This window comes from Thermobia domestica, chromosome 6, assembly GCF_964235325.1.
Source record: "Thermobia domestica chromosome 6, izTheDome1.hap1.1, whole genome shotgun sequence".
NCBI classification, from domain to species: Eukaryota; Metazoa; Arthropoda; class Insecta; order Zygentoma; family Lepismatidae; genus Thermobia; species Thermobia domestica.
The window spans coordinates 274,694,487-274,715,654 of NC_137459.1; the positions used below are offsets into that span (position 1 = coordinate 274,694,487).

At 33.3% G+C, this 21,168-nt stretch overlaps 1 protein-coding gene across 6 annotated transcripts in view; it reads right to left on the reverse strand.

The window, feature by feature from the left end:
• The window catches only part of Cirl (Calcium-independent receptor for alpha-latrotoxin), a 205,599-nt gene that overhangs the window by 21,432 nt on the left and 162,999 nt on the right, over positions 1-21,168 (reverse strand). For all 6 annotated transcript variants that reach the window (XM_081762842.1, XM_081762843.1, XM_081762846.1 and 3 more), the window contains exons 7-11: positions 16,202-16,634; positions 8,193-8,418; positions 6,860-7,025; positions 5,376-5,590; positions 4,035-4,138 (exon numbers count right to left, since the gene is read on the reverse strand). In XM_081762842.1, the coding sequence (XP_081618968.1) occupies positions 4,035-4,138; positions 5,376-5,590; positions 6,860-7,025; positions 8,193-8,418; positions 16,202-16,634 (1,144 nt within the window). The remainder of the gene's footprint in view (positions 1-4,034; positions 4,139-5,375; positions 5,591-6,859; positions 7,026-8,192; positions 8,419-16,201; positions 16,635-21,168) is intronic.

Genomic DNA, 21,168 nt, shown 5'->3' on the forward strand with positions numbered 1-21,168 from the left:
TGAATTTTCTTATACTTTTTTTTTTTTTTTTCATTTCTACAATACACTAAGAAAAATCAAAACGTGAGATCAGAGCTGATTAGCACTTAATATTTACAACATACTATTATGAACATCGCCGACCAGCTCAATTTCGACTGAATATGCTACATGATAAATTTTTATTTCATCGCTCAGTATTTTCTAAAACAACAGAACCATTGAAATTTGGTTCCCATTATACGAAGTCACTAGCACTGTCAGCAGAAGAAGAAAGTTATTTTCTAGTGGTAAAATTATGTTCAAATGGAGTATTTTTTTCTACTGGTCAAACATGAAAAGAAAGGTATTATATAATAGTTTTAAACTGTATTTGTTTATTTATTTATTTTTGTAGCCTTTCATTTCAACATTTAATGCTTACGCTGGAATGGATTGGTTGTAATATATCATTAAAATGAAAACATGTAGAAAGAAACGCCACACTTTGAACAATGAGAAATTCCAGCCACTGATTCAATTATTTGAAATCAGAAGTTTAATGTGAGAAATTGCGACACACTAAATCAGTGGATCCCAACCTTGTTTATCTGACAACCCCTTCATAAACTTTGCATACTTCACGCCCCCACCCTTTCTGCGACTTGAGATACAGCTTTGAATATTCAAATCTTCAATAATAATAATAATAATAATAATAATAATAATAATAATAATAATAATAATAATAATAATAATAATATTTTGGTCTTTATGAAACCACGGCGTTTGTACGATACGATACTTCATTTAACGCTTCTTTGTTTACAACATTTATAAGATTTATGAGTTAAATAACCATAAGAAAAATCGTAATTTAGAACACATTTTTGGCTCGTTGTAAATCAGTTATGAATTGTTTAGATGTCACTTTCATTATTTTATTTTTATTTTTTTTATTTTTATTTATTTTATGTTTTTTTAATTTTATTTTCAAGCACAACGACCACCTTTTCGACAACTTAAAAAAGTAATTATTAACAAACAGCTTTAAAAACGAAGAGTTGCGAGTAATGTCGAAAGAGAGCAGAACAGTATTTAGTATTTGTTTTCGGCACATTTGGTAACAATTGATATACGAAAAGAATACATTACTTAGTTTGAAGCTGATCAGTAATCAACTGATAACGGGCTCTTTCTTGTTTCAACAGTGTCGCTGTTGTGCTTCTGAACAATAAATATAACAGACACTCTACATTTGCAGTAGAAACCATTTACAAGCTATTGTTCGCTTCATTAACTTTTCAGGTCGTTGTTCTGATCTGAAAAGTTTATTTTGTGGTGTTGTGAATGTTGTATTAACTTGGTAATTTTTCGTTTATGTCAGTGTGTGTGTGAAGTAAAATGACAGCTTCCAGTTCAAAGAGACGATTGTATAGTGAAGATTACATCACATATCGTTTTACGTTGATTGAAAAAAGACGATATTCAACTACTACAGTGTGTTGTGTGCAATGCTGTCCTTAGCAATGATGGTCTCCACCTCGTCCGACTGGAACGACATTTGTCAACAATATATCCAGCCCTCAAAGACTTGTGTGTGTGTGTGTGTGTGTGAAAAGAAATTCACTGAAACGTATGAAGTTAGATTCCTCTGAAACCTTTCACGTTAAAAATGAGAAGATAGTGGAAGCATCATATGAACTTTGTTTTCTAATAGAAAAAGATAATACACTTCATACTATTGGTGAGACTCTTATCAAACCTTGCCTACTTAAGGCAACCAAATGCACTTAGGGAAGAAAGCCAGAAAAAAGTAACAAAATATCGCTTTCAGATAATACTGTGAAACGTAGAATTAATGAAATGGCCTTGGATTTAAAAGATCAGGTAGTTAAAAAGGTTAAAAAAAATCCCCATTGTTCGCCCCGCAATATGGTGATTCCTCGGACATATCTCAGTGTTATCATTTAATAGTGTACTGTCGGTTCGTAAGAGGTTAATGGAAGAAATATTGCTTTCAAAATAATTGGCGACATCATCCAAAGGTTCTAATGTTTTTTTTCTGCTATCAGTAATTTTTTTGTTGAAAATGATTTGTTTTGGGACAGAGTTGTAGGAATATGTACTGATGGAGCTCCAGCAATGTTCGGTTCGCGGTCTGAATTTATAAAGCTGGCAAAGGACAGAAATCCTACAATTATTAGTTCTCACTGCTTAATTCAAAGGCAAACCTTAGCTGCAAAAACTTTACCAGAAAACCTGAAGCAGGCTATTAATGTTGTCATTTTTTAAAGTGAAGTGTTCTGAATATTCGTCTCTATGAAACTTTGTGTGATGAGCTCAATGCTGAACATAAAACTTTACCATTCCTTACCAAATTTTGTTGGTTGTCGAAAGGTAATATTGTTAAGTAGGCTCTACGAGCTTAAGTCAAACGTCGAAATATTATTCCTAAGTGTAGGAAACAAGGAATTTTATACTTCTTTTACTGATGACATATTTGTATTTTCTCTTTTATATCTTGCTGACTTTTCTGAAATGTTAAATAATCTCGATCTCAAACTCCAAGGTAAAAACACGAACACACTAACTTCTTATGGCGCGATAGGGGACCCTGGTTCGATCCCCGCGCCGTGTGGACTTCGCGGTGGCCAAACACCGTGCTTGTGAGTTTTCTCGGGGTTCTCCCGTTTCTTCCCACTTTCTTCATTCCACCATTTCATCCATTTCTCATCATCACAGTCTCCTTTAGCCTAACCGGCATAACCGCGGGACGTAAAACTTAAGGATTTATCTCGCGATAAGAGCTTTCATGAAAAAGATCCTACTATGGAAACGCCGTTTAGATGCTTCCACGCCCAACTTTTCATCTTTTCTTCGATTAAATTAACTTCTTTACAATAAAGAGTATGATTTAACTATGTGAAGAAACAAGATCAACTCATACCTAGACCCAATCTATGATGAATTCCAGCGATATTTTCCTGATTTGTGTGAAGAAGACTGGCAGTGCAAATTATCAAGAACATCTTTCACCATTAATGTGGGTTTACTTCCACATGAAATTCAAGAGGAAGTAACTGAACTGAAGTGCGATTCACGTGCCAAAGAACTGTTTCAGTCAGTCTTTGGAAGAATTTTGTGTTTGTTTCCTGCCTGTTTACCCAAAAGCAGCAAAAGTAGGCTTAAAAGTTCTTGTTCAGTTCTCGACAAATTATCTCTGTGAATCCACAATAAAATCGTAATTGTTTGGAAGTAGAGAGTGATCTCAGGTGTGCTTTGTCAAACTTATCACCGAATATCGAGAAACTTGTGAAGGGAAATCAATTTCAACCATCATACTGAGCTTTATCTTTGCCCTTACTTGGTATTTTTTTGAACTGCATCTTATACACTGAAATAGCATTTCTCACTCATTTTTCATAATTTTGAGAAAAGTTTAACTTGCATAATTTTAATAAAGTAGAAATGCTGAATAAAAATAGGAAAAACAAAATGTCGAATATGTAGCATTTTGAAGTTTTTAAAGCTAAAATGTAGTGTTTCGTTCATAATTTCACACTTTATTTGTCAGAGCTTGCGCTCTCCTTGCTCGCTCTTCATGCCTCCCAGGCTGGGAACCACTGCATTAAGCAAAGGTGGCTTGCTTGTATGTAAGAATATTTTCTCCCACTAACCAACATATTTCGGTTGGTTTTATATGTCCTAGTTACACGCACATGTCTCAAGAAATGTGATCCATCTGAATATATGTCTTACAAAAGATGTTACATCTGAGAATTTTGAAATCGTTTAATTTCTTCTTTGAACACATAAAACGTCTACGACCGAAATAAATATTTTGAAAACATTAATATTTCAGGCTTCGTCTTACGAATCACGGAAAGCACAAACCACATTGTAGTTTAGAACTGGAACTTCCACCAGAATCATAAAGTAAGTGAAATGAATACAAAACTCTAGTATTGGGTTAAATAACTCTAGTTCGTTATATCTACAAGAAAGACTATCTTCGATATTATTTTCAGAAAGAAATAAATCGGATCAAATTAGCATGTATACTCTTATCTTACCTGGCGCTTGCGAGTCTCGAATGTTCTTTACTTTTCATCGAAACTGATGCATTTGCATGGCGACACATCATGTAAATTGCCATGCTTAAGAAGACTAGATTAGCCTATAAAAGAAAGAAAACAAGAAACAGCAATCATTAGTCCATATAGATATATGTTACTAATATTTGTTACATATGAGCGCTACATGTAAATAACACATTCATCAGAGGAACTTAATGAAAGTTTGCTGTTCTGGTTTACTGGTAGCCTAATTTAACTTCCTGATGTCAAGTACAGAATCGGAAAAATAGTGATAATTTACTTCATGGTAAATTTCAATGAATAATATAATTTTATTTAATTTAAAATTAATTACAAATAAACGAAACACATTATGATGGTTTTCCATAACCACATTTGCCTTTGGCGCAAATGATTTCTGGGTTAGATGCAATAAAAGGCAAAATTACCTAGAAGGAGAATGCTTAGGACCTTAAAATGAAACCACCATCAACAAATACTACACACAACACACGTTAAATAAAGTTTAATTCAGTGTGAGAAAATAAAATGATCCTCCTATCAAAATATGAAAGTTGTCATTATTCGGAGTATACTTCTTATTTTCTTCCTCTCTATATAAACAGTTTCTGCACATTCATCTACGACAATTAATGTCCAGTATTGATTCAGTTCGATTTAAAATAATAATTATAAATCTGAAAAATAGTAATAAATACATAAACGAGAGAGAGAGAAAGAAACGATTAAAGAACGTGAGAAGCACAAACATAAATGAGTCACCAACACAGTTTTAGGAAAATATACTGCAAAGAACTTTAAAAACTAGAATAATTCTCATTTCATCCAAAAAGAACAATCTTAATTTATCTTTTCATAGCTACATCTTAAAATCTTTCAACAGACCTTTAATAACTACTGTATGCTGTAGACCACAAAGGATTCAACTCTAATTAGCAGATTTAGAAAAAGATAAAGAAAAAAGTATCACGTTGCATGTTGTAAACAATTACTGTAATAGCACAAGCCGAACGGAATATATCATTGTATTTACATATGCATTTTAATTTCTGCTTTTAGAATCGATGTGGTAGAAACATTCCAGCTCTACCAGTTAGAAAATTTTGCTATCAATAATCCATACTGTTGTATACATTTTGGTATTGGTATTTGAAGTTCATGAAGCACCAATTATAATAAAGAAATAGCCTATAAATTTATGACACCTCAATCAAAACGAAAATACGAATTTGTTTATTTAAGCAAGGACTTTGCTCAGCCAACCATTAGCTTAGTAACTATAATCAAACTTAATGGATTGTATTACTTGCTACTTACAAGTATCACAGCAATGACTGGTCCCACGAAGCTAAATATAAAGAAATTATCGGCCCTCAGCCAACAATAACGTTCAGTGCCATAGCTGAAGGGATCCACCACACATGACACAGCCACAATAATTAGAGGTGCGCCATATGCAAATATATAGTACCAACGAATTCGTGACTTCTCAGCTTCAAATACTTCTATCAGCATTACGTAAAGCTGAAAGCCTGAAAATATAAATAAATGAATACTGTATTATTTGTTAAAATATAAATTGCATTGAAACTAAAATGTCAGATAAACATACACTAACACACTACTATCTAAACAATTTATGGATAAAAATTGCAAAGTTTTGATAAATGAGAAACAAATATAAAGAAGCGCTGGAACGAGTATTTCCAGAAACTTTTCAATGAAGAAAACCAGAGGGAAGCTTGTGAAAGTCTACCCATGAATCAGGGACTTGTTTGACCTGTGGCTACAGTGGAAGTGGAAAATGCAATGAAAAGTGGCAATGCCCTAGGACCAGATAATATCCCTATCAAATCGCGGAAATGTTTAAGGAAGGAAGGAGTGTGTAGTGGTTTACTCGACTTTTTAATAGGATATTGGAATTTGGAAAAATACCAAAAGAATGGAGAAGCAGCTATGTTGTACTGGTGTTTAAAAACAAAGTAGATATGCTAGAATGTGCTAACTATAAAGGAATAAAACTCATAAGTCATGCAAAGAAGCTCTGAGAGAGTGATAAAAGCAAGATTATGGGAAGAGGAAAAACAAAGCCAATTTGGTTTCACGCGTGGGCGGTCGATAATGGATGCAATATTTTCACTTAGCATGCTAATGGAAATATACGTAAGAATATCTTTGGAACATATAGCTCAGAGGGTGGAAGATTGAATGACAAACGGGCGCGAGGCCGACGAAAGAAGTGGATTAATTGTGTGAAGGAAGATATGGCACAGAGTTGTGTCTCAGCGGATATGACACAAGACAAAGGTGGAAGTCAGCGATACGTAAAGAACACCCCAGCTAACTTGGAAAAGGTTTTAGAAGAAGTAGTACGAATTAATTTCTCCATTAACGACAGCAAGATTAGGAATAGACATTTTATCATGGAATAAACCATTTACTGGTATAGTTTCTAATGAATTAACTTCAGATATTTTTATGATATGAATGTTGTATTTATCGCTGAATAGACTTACTGTTTCTAATTACTAGAAACAATTTGAAAACACCTATTTCTAATTTATAACTTTTTCTCTTAAATACAAAATTTTGGTACATGATTAACATGTATTTCATAATTTAAGTAATCACACTGTAAGTATAAAATTCTTAACATTAATTTACTTTTCCAATACACAGAGATACATCTTCAAGAAGAAAAAGTACCGTTATGAAAACTTAAGTATATATATCCTTAGATCAAAAGTGTCAGATTCCGCAAATATTATGAAATAAACAGAAGAGTATCTTTATCACTTTACCTTCTAGGAACATCCAAGCAAAAGCACAAAGGAAGAAGAAGTGTAACAATCCTGCAACTATTCCACACACTATAGGTTTATCGGTCTGCCCTATCCCAGCTAAAAATAAGACTTCTGCAACTAGCAAACACACGCAAAGGTTTTTGTGGATAGTTGTACGATCAGACTGGAAAACAAAACAAAAAGATTAGAATCAACAATGTATATCAAAAACGTTAGATCACACAATCATATAATTAACCAAAAGACATTAGTAACTGATAATTTGGTAATATATTCATGTATCCCTGATTCATTCACTAATAATCGGAAATAAATTATATACACACATATATATAGGGTGTTACAACAATTTGTCGCAATATTTTGGGAATAGATTCCCCACATCAAAATAAAAAAAAAAAAAGTTCATATGGACCTGTGGTCGGAGGTGCACAGGTTTGTAGTTATAAGCTGGCGAAAGAGTAGAAAAACGAACTTTAAAGGTCCATAGTTCCACTACTAAAGGACCGATCGTAGTCGAGTCAAGACATCACTGAGGAACTAGTATGTGAACTACCCAAATATCCACCTTTCAGAACCTCCAGTACTTGCACAATTGTTTTTGGAGAGGATGTTTGGGAGTGCTTGATCACTCTTCACCTACCTCTCTAAAAATTGGTGTGCAAGTACTGGAGCATTCTTAAACATGGATATTTGGATAGTTCACATACCAGTTCCTCAGTGATGTCTTGACCCGACTACGATAGGTCCCATAGTAGTGGAGCTATGAACGTTTTATGTTCAATTATTTTAGGTTTTGGGCACACTATAACTCCGAAACTATCCACTTTTGAGTATAGGTCCATATGAACTTTTTTCCTTCTTCTTTTGATGTGAGGAATCTGTTCCCAAAATAAAGTGACTCATTTTTGTAACATCCTATATATATATATATATATATATATATATATTAACGGAGAACGATACGAAGAAAGCAAAGGATTATACTTGAATCTGTAATGATCGTGAATCATTGAGATTTTTTGTTTTTATTTTGGGCGAACGAAGCATATGTTAAGTAAAACGCACAACAGAAATATAAGATCCTTAAATAAGTCAATTTTTAAATGACTTAATCCTTGCCGTGTAATATGTTAATTACATTATTTTCCACTGTGATTGTTAACGGTAAACATAATGATATTTGTATGATTCTTTGAAATTTTGAAAATAAATTGATTAATAGCATCCACCATTACGAATGACGAAGTGACATACTACTGAACTTTTATCGGAGCATTTGTTTTCACATACTTGAAGGTAGCCTGAACATTCAATTACAATAACTTACCTTAAGTCCTCTGAATAACTGGAATGTGATAATGGCTAATACAAGACAAATTATAGAGATGATACACCCCACGTAAGTAATAATTTGTAATGCCATTTGATGTGGTGGTGACGGAAAAGAACTATGCACATCCATCAACACTGCAAAATTTGTTAGGTGATCACATTCACACATTGTGTGAGTTTTATTTGTAGACTCTACACGACATCCTTCTTCTGACCACGCACTGCAAAGAAAGAAACAGAATGTATAGTAAAATAAACGCAATTCAGAGATACATCTGGTGCTAGATAATCGTTTATTTACTCAAATATCACAACTAATTAAAACAGCTCTTTCACAAAGTATTATAAAACATTATGAAGTATTAACGAAAATGAATACAACGTTAAAGGTTTTGACGTTAGATTACAAAAGATCTCAACATTTCTTTTCTTGTAAGTAGACTTCATAATACATACATATTACATAAATCATGCTTCACAAATTAAGCTCAGCTTCTCAGTCGAACAGAAAATGAGGTAAGGTAAAGTATTACCAGGTTACAAATATTTTTGAAATAATAATAATAATAATAATAATAATAATAATAATAATAATAATAATAATAATAATAATAAGAAGAAGAAGAAGAAGAAGAAGAAGAAGAAGATGATGATGATGATGATCAATAAATTACAGAAAATAGCTACAACTCAATGAAAGTGAAACGCACACTAATTTAATTTTTAAATTTCATTACTTTAAACTTAATTTACTTCCGAGGAAATCATGTATTTCAACAAGCTCAGAGAAATCTATGCCTCACCCTACAACACTGGTGTTGATGTCATAGGACAAGTATGAAAACCACTAAGCGGAACCACTGCACAGTGGTTCAGGATAAGCAAAAAGCTGCCAAAACCCAATTTTTGAAACCTGAGTTAGAAGGACACTGGTTTAGTGTATGGGTTCGAAATATCTGTAGTTTACTATATACAAACAATGAATACGAGTAATATGTAATATGTGAATTAGAAAAGGTGGAAGTTATCCATTATGAACATGTCTGTAAAAAAGTTACCAAACGAAGTATTTGTTATTCAAGTTCATGGCTTGTTACCTAAGAATATGTTGTTACAAGAAACATTTGTTGTATATGGATCCAACATAAATCTCAAGCACTGCAACTGCCCAAAGTGGCTATGCAATATCTTCCATATGAACGTTTCCTCAAACAAAATATGTTAATGTTACAGAATATAATTTGTTTTAACAGAAGGTCCACAAAGCTGCAGAAGTTTAGAGTAGTGCCCAGCGTTCCCCAGCAGAGTGGTTGAAATGGAATGAAAGAATAATCCATGATGAATTGTTTTCAAGGAAGTTTAGATACGAATATGTGCGAATTCGTGAAATACATGTTTCTTTGTGATCATGTGAAATGAGAAATTAATAAATCTTGCTTTTTATTTGCGAGCTTTATGAAAAAGAATGAGAGAAACTAAAAGACATTGTCAGAGGAAGCAAACAAAGCATGTCCAGAGCTGGGTTTAGACACAATTGGACCTTGGTGATCACCCAACCCAAATTAGTGAAGACATTCGACAAATTGTTTCCAGGTTTTGCTGTCAGTACCAAAAACTGTATAAGAGTGGCAGAAATCATAACATCTTTATGAACACAGATACAGAATGGGTGATGGAGACCTGACGTTTGCAGTTCAGAGACAGATGAAAGGTCGATCAAATCCTGGAGGTCGTCCATCGAAGAATTTCAGAGAATCTAGTGACAGAACCAAATGGAGGAAAACGGAAGACTTACGCACGTCTGCAAGTACATCGGAATGGTTTTTGCTGCCAAAATGAGTCTTAGGGCATGAGAAGATGCAGCAAAAGTACTTCGTGAGGTGACAGAAACAACTCCGACTAGAGCTCGTAAGATGAGACAAGCGTTTATGAGCGCAAAGGACCAGAGCATTTCACCCAAACCGTAAACCAAAGAGTCACCTGCATTGTTTCTCGATGCTAAGTTAACCGAAGCCAATACAACTGTCTACATCTTAGTGCCGAAACACGCAACGCAAACATTTATCCAAGCTATCACCTATTAATCGAGGCTAAGAAAGATTGTTACTCGTCAAATGAGACTATTACTGTTTCAGATGTTAGTGCAGAAATAAAATCACAGGTTTTATTGGACATAAAAGTTGAACGTCTTCTGATGGCTAACGACTGCAAGGTAAGCTGTGTTCCCAGCGAGAAAGCTAACTCCTTGACCTTAATATCTAAATGGGATTGTGATGGAAGTACAGGTCACAATGTATACAAGTAGAAATTTCAACAGGACATGACACTATATTTTGAAGACCTGCTGCTTACGTAATTCGTGCCAATTCGGCTCGTTGTACGCAAGGAAATCGTAGTGTGGCAGAATCCTCAAACATCATTAACGAGATCCTGCTGCCCTATAAAATTTGGATTTTGCAAGGAAATGAAAGATGTGACAATACGTGAAGTCCAGTGCATCGAACAGCAGATTCAAAATCTTCACCCATCAACTGTAAACGTCAATGGAACCCAATTTACTGTGCATCACCAGCTCATTTTCACTATGGTCGATGGAAAAGTGTGTAATGCACTCTCGAATAACAAATCTCTTTAAGTGTATTATATTTGCAAAGCGTGTCCCAAAGAAATGAACGATCTACAGAGGGCTTCTACGAAAGACGTAGACACATCCACATTTCGCTTTGTATTGTCAGCGTTACATGCGTACATACGATTTTTTGAGCGTCTTTTCCATATTGCGTGTAGACTCAATTTCAAGACATGGTGAGTTCGAAAGTAGCAGAAGGAACTACTGGAATCAGGAATACACGAGATTCAGAAGCAGTTTAGAAAAAAAAAAAAAAGTAGGCCTTAATGTTGAGAGACCCAAAGCAGGAGGTACTGGAACAAGCAATTATGGGAACACTACTAGGAGGTTTTTTGCGGACCCACACCAATCTTCGCAAATAACGGGTATTTCTGAACAACTGATTACACGTCTTTTGGTGATGCTATATGTAATCAACTCTGAACTTGATGTTGATCCCAAGGCTTTTGACAGTTATGCATTGGAGACAGCCAAACTCTTTGTTAATTTTTACAGTTGGTTCTATATGCCTGCTAGTGTCCACAAAATACTTGTTCATGATCGGCTGTGATACAGAATGCCATTTTACCAACAGGTCAGCTTTCTGAAGAGGCACAAGAAGCACGGAATAAAGACTTACGAACATTTCTGAAAGATCATTCGTGCAAATTTTCTCGCACTATAACGAATCAGGATATGCTGCATATGCTTCTGATTACTTTTGATCTCTTTCTTTCGAGTATTAGGCACGTGGCTACCAGGAAGAGAAGACGTTGTTTGTCACACGAAGGACGACTGCTATTGAAGACATCGGAGGGAGGAGGGGAAGGAGCCAACGAGGCGTCCAGCAGCCAAAATAATGAAGGTATCCCATCTGTATTCAGCGATATTGACAGTGACAGTGATGACTGACGTACAGATGTGGTTGACAAAATCAACTCTCGCTTTCATTTGTGTGTGTGAGTGTAATGAAGACTTGTATGTGAGCGTACTGACGAATTACATACGAATACGCAGTACTTTATCAGTGTTTACAAACATTTCCTACTAACTCTTTACTGCAGGTAAGGTTAGTGCAACCGAACGATAAACGTGTTCGTTAATTCTTAGTACTATAAATATACAAGTCTCACATTTTCGGGACTTTAAAAGCATTTTGCACATTGTTATAACCAATTATAGGTTTTAGCCAGGTTTTTGCTCCTCCTCATACACTGTGCACTGGTTTAGTACTTTCATATTCCGCTCTTCTAAACTATATGCTCTGTATTCTGAAATCACAATTTTTGTTGCCCTGACTAGAAAGCTATTTCAGAATATAAATTCTTTGGGTCTGGAGCTACCTGAATTTGTAATAATTGACTTTCTTCTAGCAATTCAAGAATTTATTTTAGCTATTTGCATTAACGTGTAAAATCCTAAGAATATTTGGTGTTGCTAGAAGGATTTGCTGAGGACAAAAACCTGCTATACTCCTCCGCACCTTGGGCTACTTCAATTTTGAAGTGGCATTTACTGATCTTAACCGTTCTCAAGAAGTATACTAGGTTACGGAAGGGCACTACGAATATGAGTTTCATCTTTCTGTTGAAGTGGAATCACACATCCTCTCTTTTTCGATAATGTACTTATTTATTTATTTATTACTTTTTTCCTTTCTGAGCAAAGATTGACGTCCGGTAGGATATTCACTAAGAAGATTGATTTAGTTTTTAAATAAAACCGTAAGATAAATCGCTCCTATTTCCTTAATTAAATCATGAACCATCCTACACTGTAGTTGAAACACGAACGAAATTGATAATAGATTTCTGAAAACTTTGTCAGACGATAACTCAGCCCATCAGTAAACACTCTTTCTGGGCCCTTGACAAAGAAATGAGTCACGCATCTTTTAGGATTGGTAATAAAACATATACTCATAAAATGCCGAAAACGTCTTTACAGCCAGATCCGAAACTAAAAAAAGGTCACATTACACCATTTAAAAAACAAAGATTACACTATATCGTATGGTCGTTAATAATACATACATTGATGAAATACGAACAACGTTGAATGTGCCGTTTCTGAGAAAAAAGTGTAAGAATATACAGGGTGTTTCAAAACAGCACCGATAAGTTCGGAAGGTCATTCCTAACACCAAGATAAGAGGAAAAGTATAGACCAACCTGGGTGCACAAATGCTTCCTTTCGGAGTTATAGACTACCGAAGCATGAAATGAATGAAAAAAAAAAAAATGAAGGTCCATAGCTCCAAAACTAAGGGACCTACCATAGTCGGGTCAAGACTTCGCTTAGGAACTAATATGTGCACTATCCAAAAATACATGTTTCAGAATCCTAAAGTACTCACGCAACATTTTTTATAGAGGGAGTTTGGCTACGGGCGTATACCTAGGTAATTTGAAACACTCACCACCAATCTCTATAAAACGTGTTGCGGAAGTACCATTGAAAAGTTGCGGAAAAAGAAAAAAAGAAAACGAAACTAAAAGAAAGTACCATTACACCGTAAAATTGACGAACTCAACAGAAGCAACAGGAAATTATTTCACTTCAAGTTTTCATTCCTGAATAGTATTTATACTTTCAGCCTTTCAGCTCTCTTGTTTACGGAGGATAAAATAGGAGTAAAATAAACTAAATATGAGAAAGTCGACTCACCATGAGCCGCATCGCCACTTGACGAGTAATAGTAGCAACAGATATGACAAGGTGTAATTTCATTGCTCTTCTCTGGTGAGTCCATTCCTTTATATTTAACTAGCCTTCGGCTAGCTCTTGACTTAGCCCCCAAACACCCGCATTTGCTCGGTCTAGGTCTCGCACCTCTACTATTCCTAATATATCTGTAATCTAAGGAATTTCGAGATATGGTCATCTTACTTTAACAACTGCAACGTTACTCCTTTTTTCATACCCGTCTTTTTTCTTCCCTTGTAGGGGAAATTTCACAAAACGTTGATAGAGTCCTTTAGTTATTTTAAGTGAAAAATCAAAATATCAAATTTCAGGTCTCTAACCTTAACAGATCTCAGGATATGAACATCTTATTTTAACAAATGCAATCCTTGCTCTTTGTTTTTACCCGCCTTTTTTCTTCCCTTGGAGGGGAAATATCAAAAAACACTGAAACACGTCTTTAATTATTTTAAAGGAAAGTCTAAAAACTGAATTTCATGTCTCTAACCTTAAAGGATTTCGAGATTTGGTAATCCTGTTATAACGACTGTAACCCCACCCTTTTCAATTACCACCTGTTTTTGCTGCCTTCTAGGGTAAACATCAAAACACGGTGAAACACATGTCTAATTATTTTAAATGGGAAGTTCACATATCAAATTTCATGTCTCTACTTTTCAGAAATTCGGAGATATGGATATTCTACTATAATAACTGTCACCTCCATTTCCCCCATTTTCTGTCGAATATCTGAAAATCTGTCCTTAGGGGTTCCTTACGTCACAAATCCTATGCGCTGTCAAAATTTTAACTTTCTAGTTTAAGCGGTTTAGCCGAAGCGTTAATCAGTATATATATATATATATATATATATATATATATATATATATATATATATATATATATATATATATATATATAGTGAAACCTCTACTAACGGACACCTCCTGTAACGGACATATTTTGTGATCCCCAAACACTGTAATAGGAAAAAACATATTGTCAAACCTCTCTAAAGCGGACACTCTCTAGTATGGACACGGACAGTCTTTTCTGTCTTTTATAGGTATTATTTACCTCCGTACTACGGACACTTTCTCTAGAAACAAGTTGAAAAGTACTGTAAAAGTACATCTTTAGTAATTCATACATGTGTCACCAAAGAAGTATTCTGACAACATTTTGCCTCCTCAACTGTCTGATCAGTAACCCAGACAAAGCTTCTCTGTTTAACAACACTCTCATGATTTTTTGTTTACATCCCACTCCCACCCAAGCTGTTTTAGACACAAAAGTGATTGGCAGTTGCCCGAATTTTGGGATGACACATTATTCTACTTTCCCGCTGGAATCTCTAACCAAGCAGAAATGTTCATTATTTTTTGCCTGCTGGTATGCATATTGTCTCAAAAAAGAGACACTAATGTAGTGCAATTAACCCACAAATTAAAGCGACATACTGAAAACCTAGTAAGTAGTGATAAATGTAAAGTGCAGAGAACTATAACATGTTATTTGCATGTTGTGCCTAGAACATAAAGTATGGGATGGCGAAGGATAATGCGCGTACAGTAACATTTCGGTAATATTCGTGAATACATGATTCATGCAAAAATATTTTTTTTCCTAATTGCATATTACCTTATTTACTAATTTACATAAGAAAATATTGAAACCTCTTTAAGGCGGACACCTCTCTATAGCGGACAATTTTTGATTCCCCACGGCTGTCCGCTTTAGAGAGGTTTCACTGTATATATATATATATATATATATATATATCTTGGAAGGGAAGAGACATGAAATTTCGTATATGGACTTCCCATTTAAAATAATTACAAATGTGTTTCAATGTTCTTTTGATATTTCCCCTAGAAGGGGGAAAAAGCTGAAAGAAAACAGCCATTCCCCCCTCTAACCCATCGAATTTCCAAAAATCTTTCCTTAATGGTACGTTACATCACAAATCCTATGCACTGTATAAATTTCAAGTTTTTTTTTAGCTTAAGTAGTTTAGCCTGGGCGTTGATCAATCAGTGAGTCAATCAGGACTACTATTTTAATATAGAGATTTTCTTGATGTTTTTATTTTCTTTACTTCTAATTCTATCTACCGCGAACAAAGCTACAGGGAAGAAACGAAAGGTTAGAAGTGCAAATTTATTTAGGAATCAGAACTTGAATTAAATGAGATTATTAAAATTTCTGAGCATGGTACCATACTGTATGTAGGAAATTGTTCTATATCGTTTGATAAAGAAAGATCTAGAACTTCTGTTGTAAAATATTAAATGCACAAAAAGTAATTACTTAATGCAATACTTTACAATATCAGCTTTAAATAAAGGATAAACTAGTAAACGACATCCCGTAGATAAACTTACAACTCATTTCAACGTTATATTGGCTAAAATAACAGTTTTATAATGGAATTTTGCCTCTCTCAAATATATGGATGCTTGACACTATTGTAAGTCGGCATCTTATTTCGTACGAAATGTTGTATTAATTCTGATCTATAAATATATGTGTAATGTACCTAAGGTTACTTTGTTTCTATCTGTTATCCTAATTTTCAAATTGTCTGTTCATCCTATCCCCTTACGTTCTACATTCAATTTGATATTTTCACTATTTTAAGGAAAAGATAGAAGCAATAAAAGAAACACAATATGAAACAAATTTTAAGAACAGTGGTAGTTATAGCATACCTCATTGTGTAATCCCAGAAAACACATGCCGGATTGCTAACATTTTCCGTACGTAGGTGACGAAGGGATATCCGAACAGGTTCTGATAACTGGATATGTCGTCCTTTTCCCAACGAAGCAGAGATCACCTTGCTGTTTAATATTCGAGTTGTATTGCGAGCAGAACGTGGCCCGTTCCCTTCTCCATTATCTCCAACATACATCCCCGCTACATCGTCTTCACTTAAATGGGGTGGAGGTGGTTGAAGAATTTCTTCAAGTCGATTAAAGGCCACGAAAACAAGACGCACTAACCCTCCTTCGCTATTCTCAAGCAATGCTCCTCTAGGCAGCTGAAGCCAATCACGACTTGCAGTCCACTGTTCCCAAGCGGCTGGAGATGGGAATTGCTCCAAACCAACACTTCTTGTTCCCAGCACACGCACTGACAATACTGTTAAAGGAGATATAATTAATTTGAAATATGTCTAATTTACATTGTATTCTATCGAACTTGGATAGAACAAATATTCACCTTACTTACAACTTTAAGAAGAGTTGGGAGAAAGTTTTGAATTTAGATGGACATAAACATTTTGGTTTCCAATTAACATGTTTTAGTTCATTTTTCAATAGTTAATATATCTAATCCCATTGCTTCAATACAATGTGTGATGCAGACATTTCTCTCTGTGTAAGAAACGAACCGTCCACATACACTTATTTAATCTCGCTTTAAAGATATTCATAAATTATAAATATGATTTTATTTTTATTATTATTATTATTATTATTATTATTTGTCTTCGAAATAGAAATATAATTTTGTGTATTTCTTTCTTTACTTCCAACGTTTAAACTTTCTTCATGTCTCTTTAAAATATATGTTCTTTCTTTTCACATCCATTTATGTGATTTAAACTTTCATTGTTCTATTTTTTCTCCTTCCGATTTCTGAATCATGTTATGTGTGTCATGTTTCATTTTGAAGTTTCATATCACAAATTTTGCATTACTTTTGGAACAGTAAGTTAGCACATTCCTTGAATAATTCTGAAATTATATTTTTAACTGTACTTATATATGCATATGGTACAGTTATTTTATACAGATGGTAGGATTCTTGTTTTTTAGTATATACATATATCTTTATCTATTTTCTCATATTGTTTGTACTTGTTTGTATTAGATGTTCCTTATGTTCTTTCTTTTCTTCATTTCAATAGTCTAATCTTTCTTCATCTTTTGATATCAGAAGTCCTACAGTAGGATTGGAAATTACTTTGCTCCATTTCTAAGATAATAAATACATCTTTTAACATTTCATCCATATTCTGTAACATATTTGCTAACAGCAATCGTTCCATATGTAATTTAATATTTATTATTTGGTTATTTACTTATTTATTTTCCCTTAATGTGTAACCTGCTTTCTTTGCTATTAAGTTTACGTAGTGTTTTATTAAACCAAGAATATTACCCTTGTCGCCACTTTTTCTTTGATAGTAATTTAGATTAAAATAACTGATGCTTCTAATGTATAATATTTTCTACTTTTTCTTCCTGAATAAAACAATAACTTGGCTATTTGTTACTGTGATAATCGCTTTCTTTTTTTCTTCTTTTTTGTACTTAATTCGTTAATAAATAATAAAGAACCACTCATTTCACGATTTTGGTATTTGCCATTTAATACTAATACTTTGTTTGATACTTAGCTAATAACTGAGCTGCTATCATTTCATATATTCATTAAATTACCACCACCGTTTCATTTTATTTATTTTACTTGAGCGGAACTAAAACATTTTTAAAATTATATTTTGAGGTAAAACTATCTGATTTTTTTTCCTCTTAAAGTCGGTTATTATTTGTCTTCGAAACAGAAATATAGTTATGTATTTTATTTTATTTTTTACTTTCAATATTTAAACTTTCTTCATGTTTCTCTTTAAAATATATGCTCTTTTCTTTACATCCATTTATGTGATTTCTTTCTCAGTCCATTTCTATGTAAGACATTTTTGGATATCGGACAAAATCATTTGCCTTAAAATTTGATACATAGATATCTTCATTTATTCTCTGCGCCACTTCATATACTAAAAATGCCTTTATATACTTTCAATTGCTTACTATGGAGATTGTAATCATTTGTCTAATTCTTCCGTATTAATTCTTCAATATACTACGTATTACTTCAGGATATTAAGGAAATATATTGTTTTATGGAGCACTTATGTAGTTAAAACATAATCAAATGGAGAATCTATTTCGTAACCTAAAAACTGTATAACAACCCATCCTCTTTCAATGATTTGAAAACTGGGATATTTAAACTTACTAACATTCATACGCTTGTAATCGATATGGATATCTTCGAAAAGTATTGATATATTATACAATCCTTATAGGATATCAAATTCATAAATCTCCAAATATATAACTCAAAAATCATTAAATATTTGTGCCTTTATTACTGTATCAATCAAATATGTTGATTTCTTGTTTTAATTCACTATTGATATGTGTTTTTGAAACTCGATTTTTTTATATATATATATATATATATATATTTGACTTAATAATTCTCGAATTTATACGTTCAAAAAGTTCTTTCGTATGTAAACATCAGTTCCATGCCAAATTGACTGCATAGATATAATAATTATTTTGAAGAAGAAAAAAAACTGCCTGCATCACCCCCATTCCACCAATTTTTCATATTTGATCCTAAGCTGGATTTTTATTACCTCACTAAATAAAATATAATATTTTCATTCAACTGTTTTCCATTATGATTTTAGACTTTTCTTTTGTTTTTGTTTTAACTTTCTCCCAAGAACTTCATACAGAACCACGTAACAGATCTATAAACTTCATTAAACATACAAAAAGTCATTTTTTATTACTATCAGTTTTAAGCGTTATTTATTTATTTAATTATATTTCTTCTCTTTTCTTCCTACGTCCTGATAAAAAATGCAAAGCTGTTACGTTCATACACAGAATCGTATACATAATGTGTTTAAACTTTTAAAAAGATAATTATTTCTACTTACAAATGTTGTATTTTGTTCGTAACTGACTTTCTATCTAAAAATTTAGAACAAATTTTAGTTCAGTGACAAATCTGTTTCACTACAATGAAAATAAATAGAAGTTAATACACATTTAGAATTCTGTTACACCACTGCTTGGCATTGCTGTCATATTCTCCCTTTAGAGGTCTCCTTCTTATGATTTTAAGACATTGTTATATTGCCTCATAGAAACCTAGTAGTTAGTGTTATAATCTGGAACACGCCTTTCGTCTATAAACCAATTGTAGTCAACATTAGTGAGGTATACTGACCCGATATCTCATGATGCTAATAATGGTGGAAATGGGGGGCGCAATCTATTAAATTAACTTGATCTTGCTAAGTTTAATAAAGGAAAAAAAAAATATGTATATTCAGATATTTTAGCACTAAAATCGTTCGAGACTTATCTGAAATTAATATATTGACAAAGTAAACTGTTTTCATTTCTTATATGTAGTAACTTATAATAGCAGCTTTCAAAAGTAACTGTCTTGGTGGCAATGTTTATTCTATTACAGTACATATTCCGCACTATGATTGACATTTTTAATTTAGTTGGAGACTTCGTCTGAAATTAATATATTTCATAAACTATACTGTTCTCTTTTTCTTATACGTAGTATCCTATAATAGCAGCTTTTAATAGTAACTCTCTTGGTGGCAATGCTTATTATTACACTGTATGTTTCCCATTAGTTTGATGGACATTTTTGGTTTGACAGTCTGCAACTGATCAAGTAAATGTATGTACGTAAATTATTGCATTTTTATTCTTTAAACAGAATAATTCTGAAGTGGCGCTTTATTTTGTTACTCTATTTACCTTATACATAGGCATGCAATTCTTTGTTCAATTGTAAAAGTGATTCTTAGATTCATTCGCTTATAGATCGTTATAATGCATTTCATTCCAAAATAACAGTGTTCATATTAATAATTGAGTCATCAAATATACTGTTTCGTGAAAAATTAACTGGACATGCCACATCATCCCTAATATTCTTCAGTGTCTTCTGTTAGTTTCAACTTCCTGTCTGGTTCATGCACTAGCACACCTTCCAACGGAAACCGCTTCTTAACATCATTAACGAACGCAGTCGAGTTTGAAAAAATGCTTCGATTTTTTTTTCGCTTGAAAAAGATATTCAAACAGCATTATTTCATGTTACAGCTCCCAAATCCAGTATAATTAATGCAGCATCCCTGGGAAATAGTTGCACCTCATCACAATAAGGAAGGAATCTTGAGTATTCCTTACCTGAAAGGTTAAAATAATGTAACTTGTAATTTGAAACGTCTGTGAAAGGTTATAGATCCAAACGATATAATCACACCTATAAACCGGTTTGTGCTAACTGATACATAAAAGGGGCAAACCTAAGAAATATTATATCTGATGTAACAACCACCCTACTCTCATATGGTTTTCCCCACTCTAATTTCCCATAAACTAAACTTGAAATCTGTACAATGCCACCAAAAATTAAGTGTAATGACTAAGTTTAACGTTCGAAACAGTGACTAATCTAAAATAAACAAATATATAAATTTTCGAAAACATTCCCAAAAAAATTCAAGTACTACTATTATTACAAGTACATTGAGTTCCTTCTATCATAATGTACTCTGTACTATTGCTTGCTAATTCGTACAATATAAACACAAGTAAACATAATGAGAAAACACCACCATTATTTTTCTCATGCGAAAAGTATTAAAATATAAATTTAAAATGCGGGTCTTAAAAAAAATTTAAAAAAAAAAACTGTTACGACTCCTGTGCGCAAAACCTTCTGTAATAGAAAGATAATGGAGAAGTTAATGAATGAGACCTCTGCAAGGAGCATTTGTGAATACCAAGCAATGGTAGGATGAAATTGACAACGGGTCCAAACGTATCTC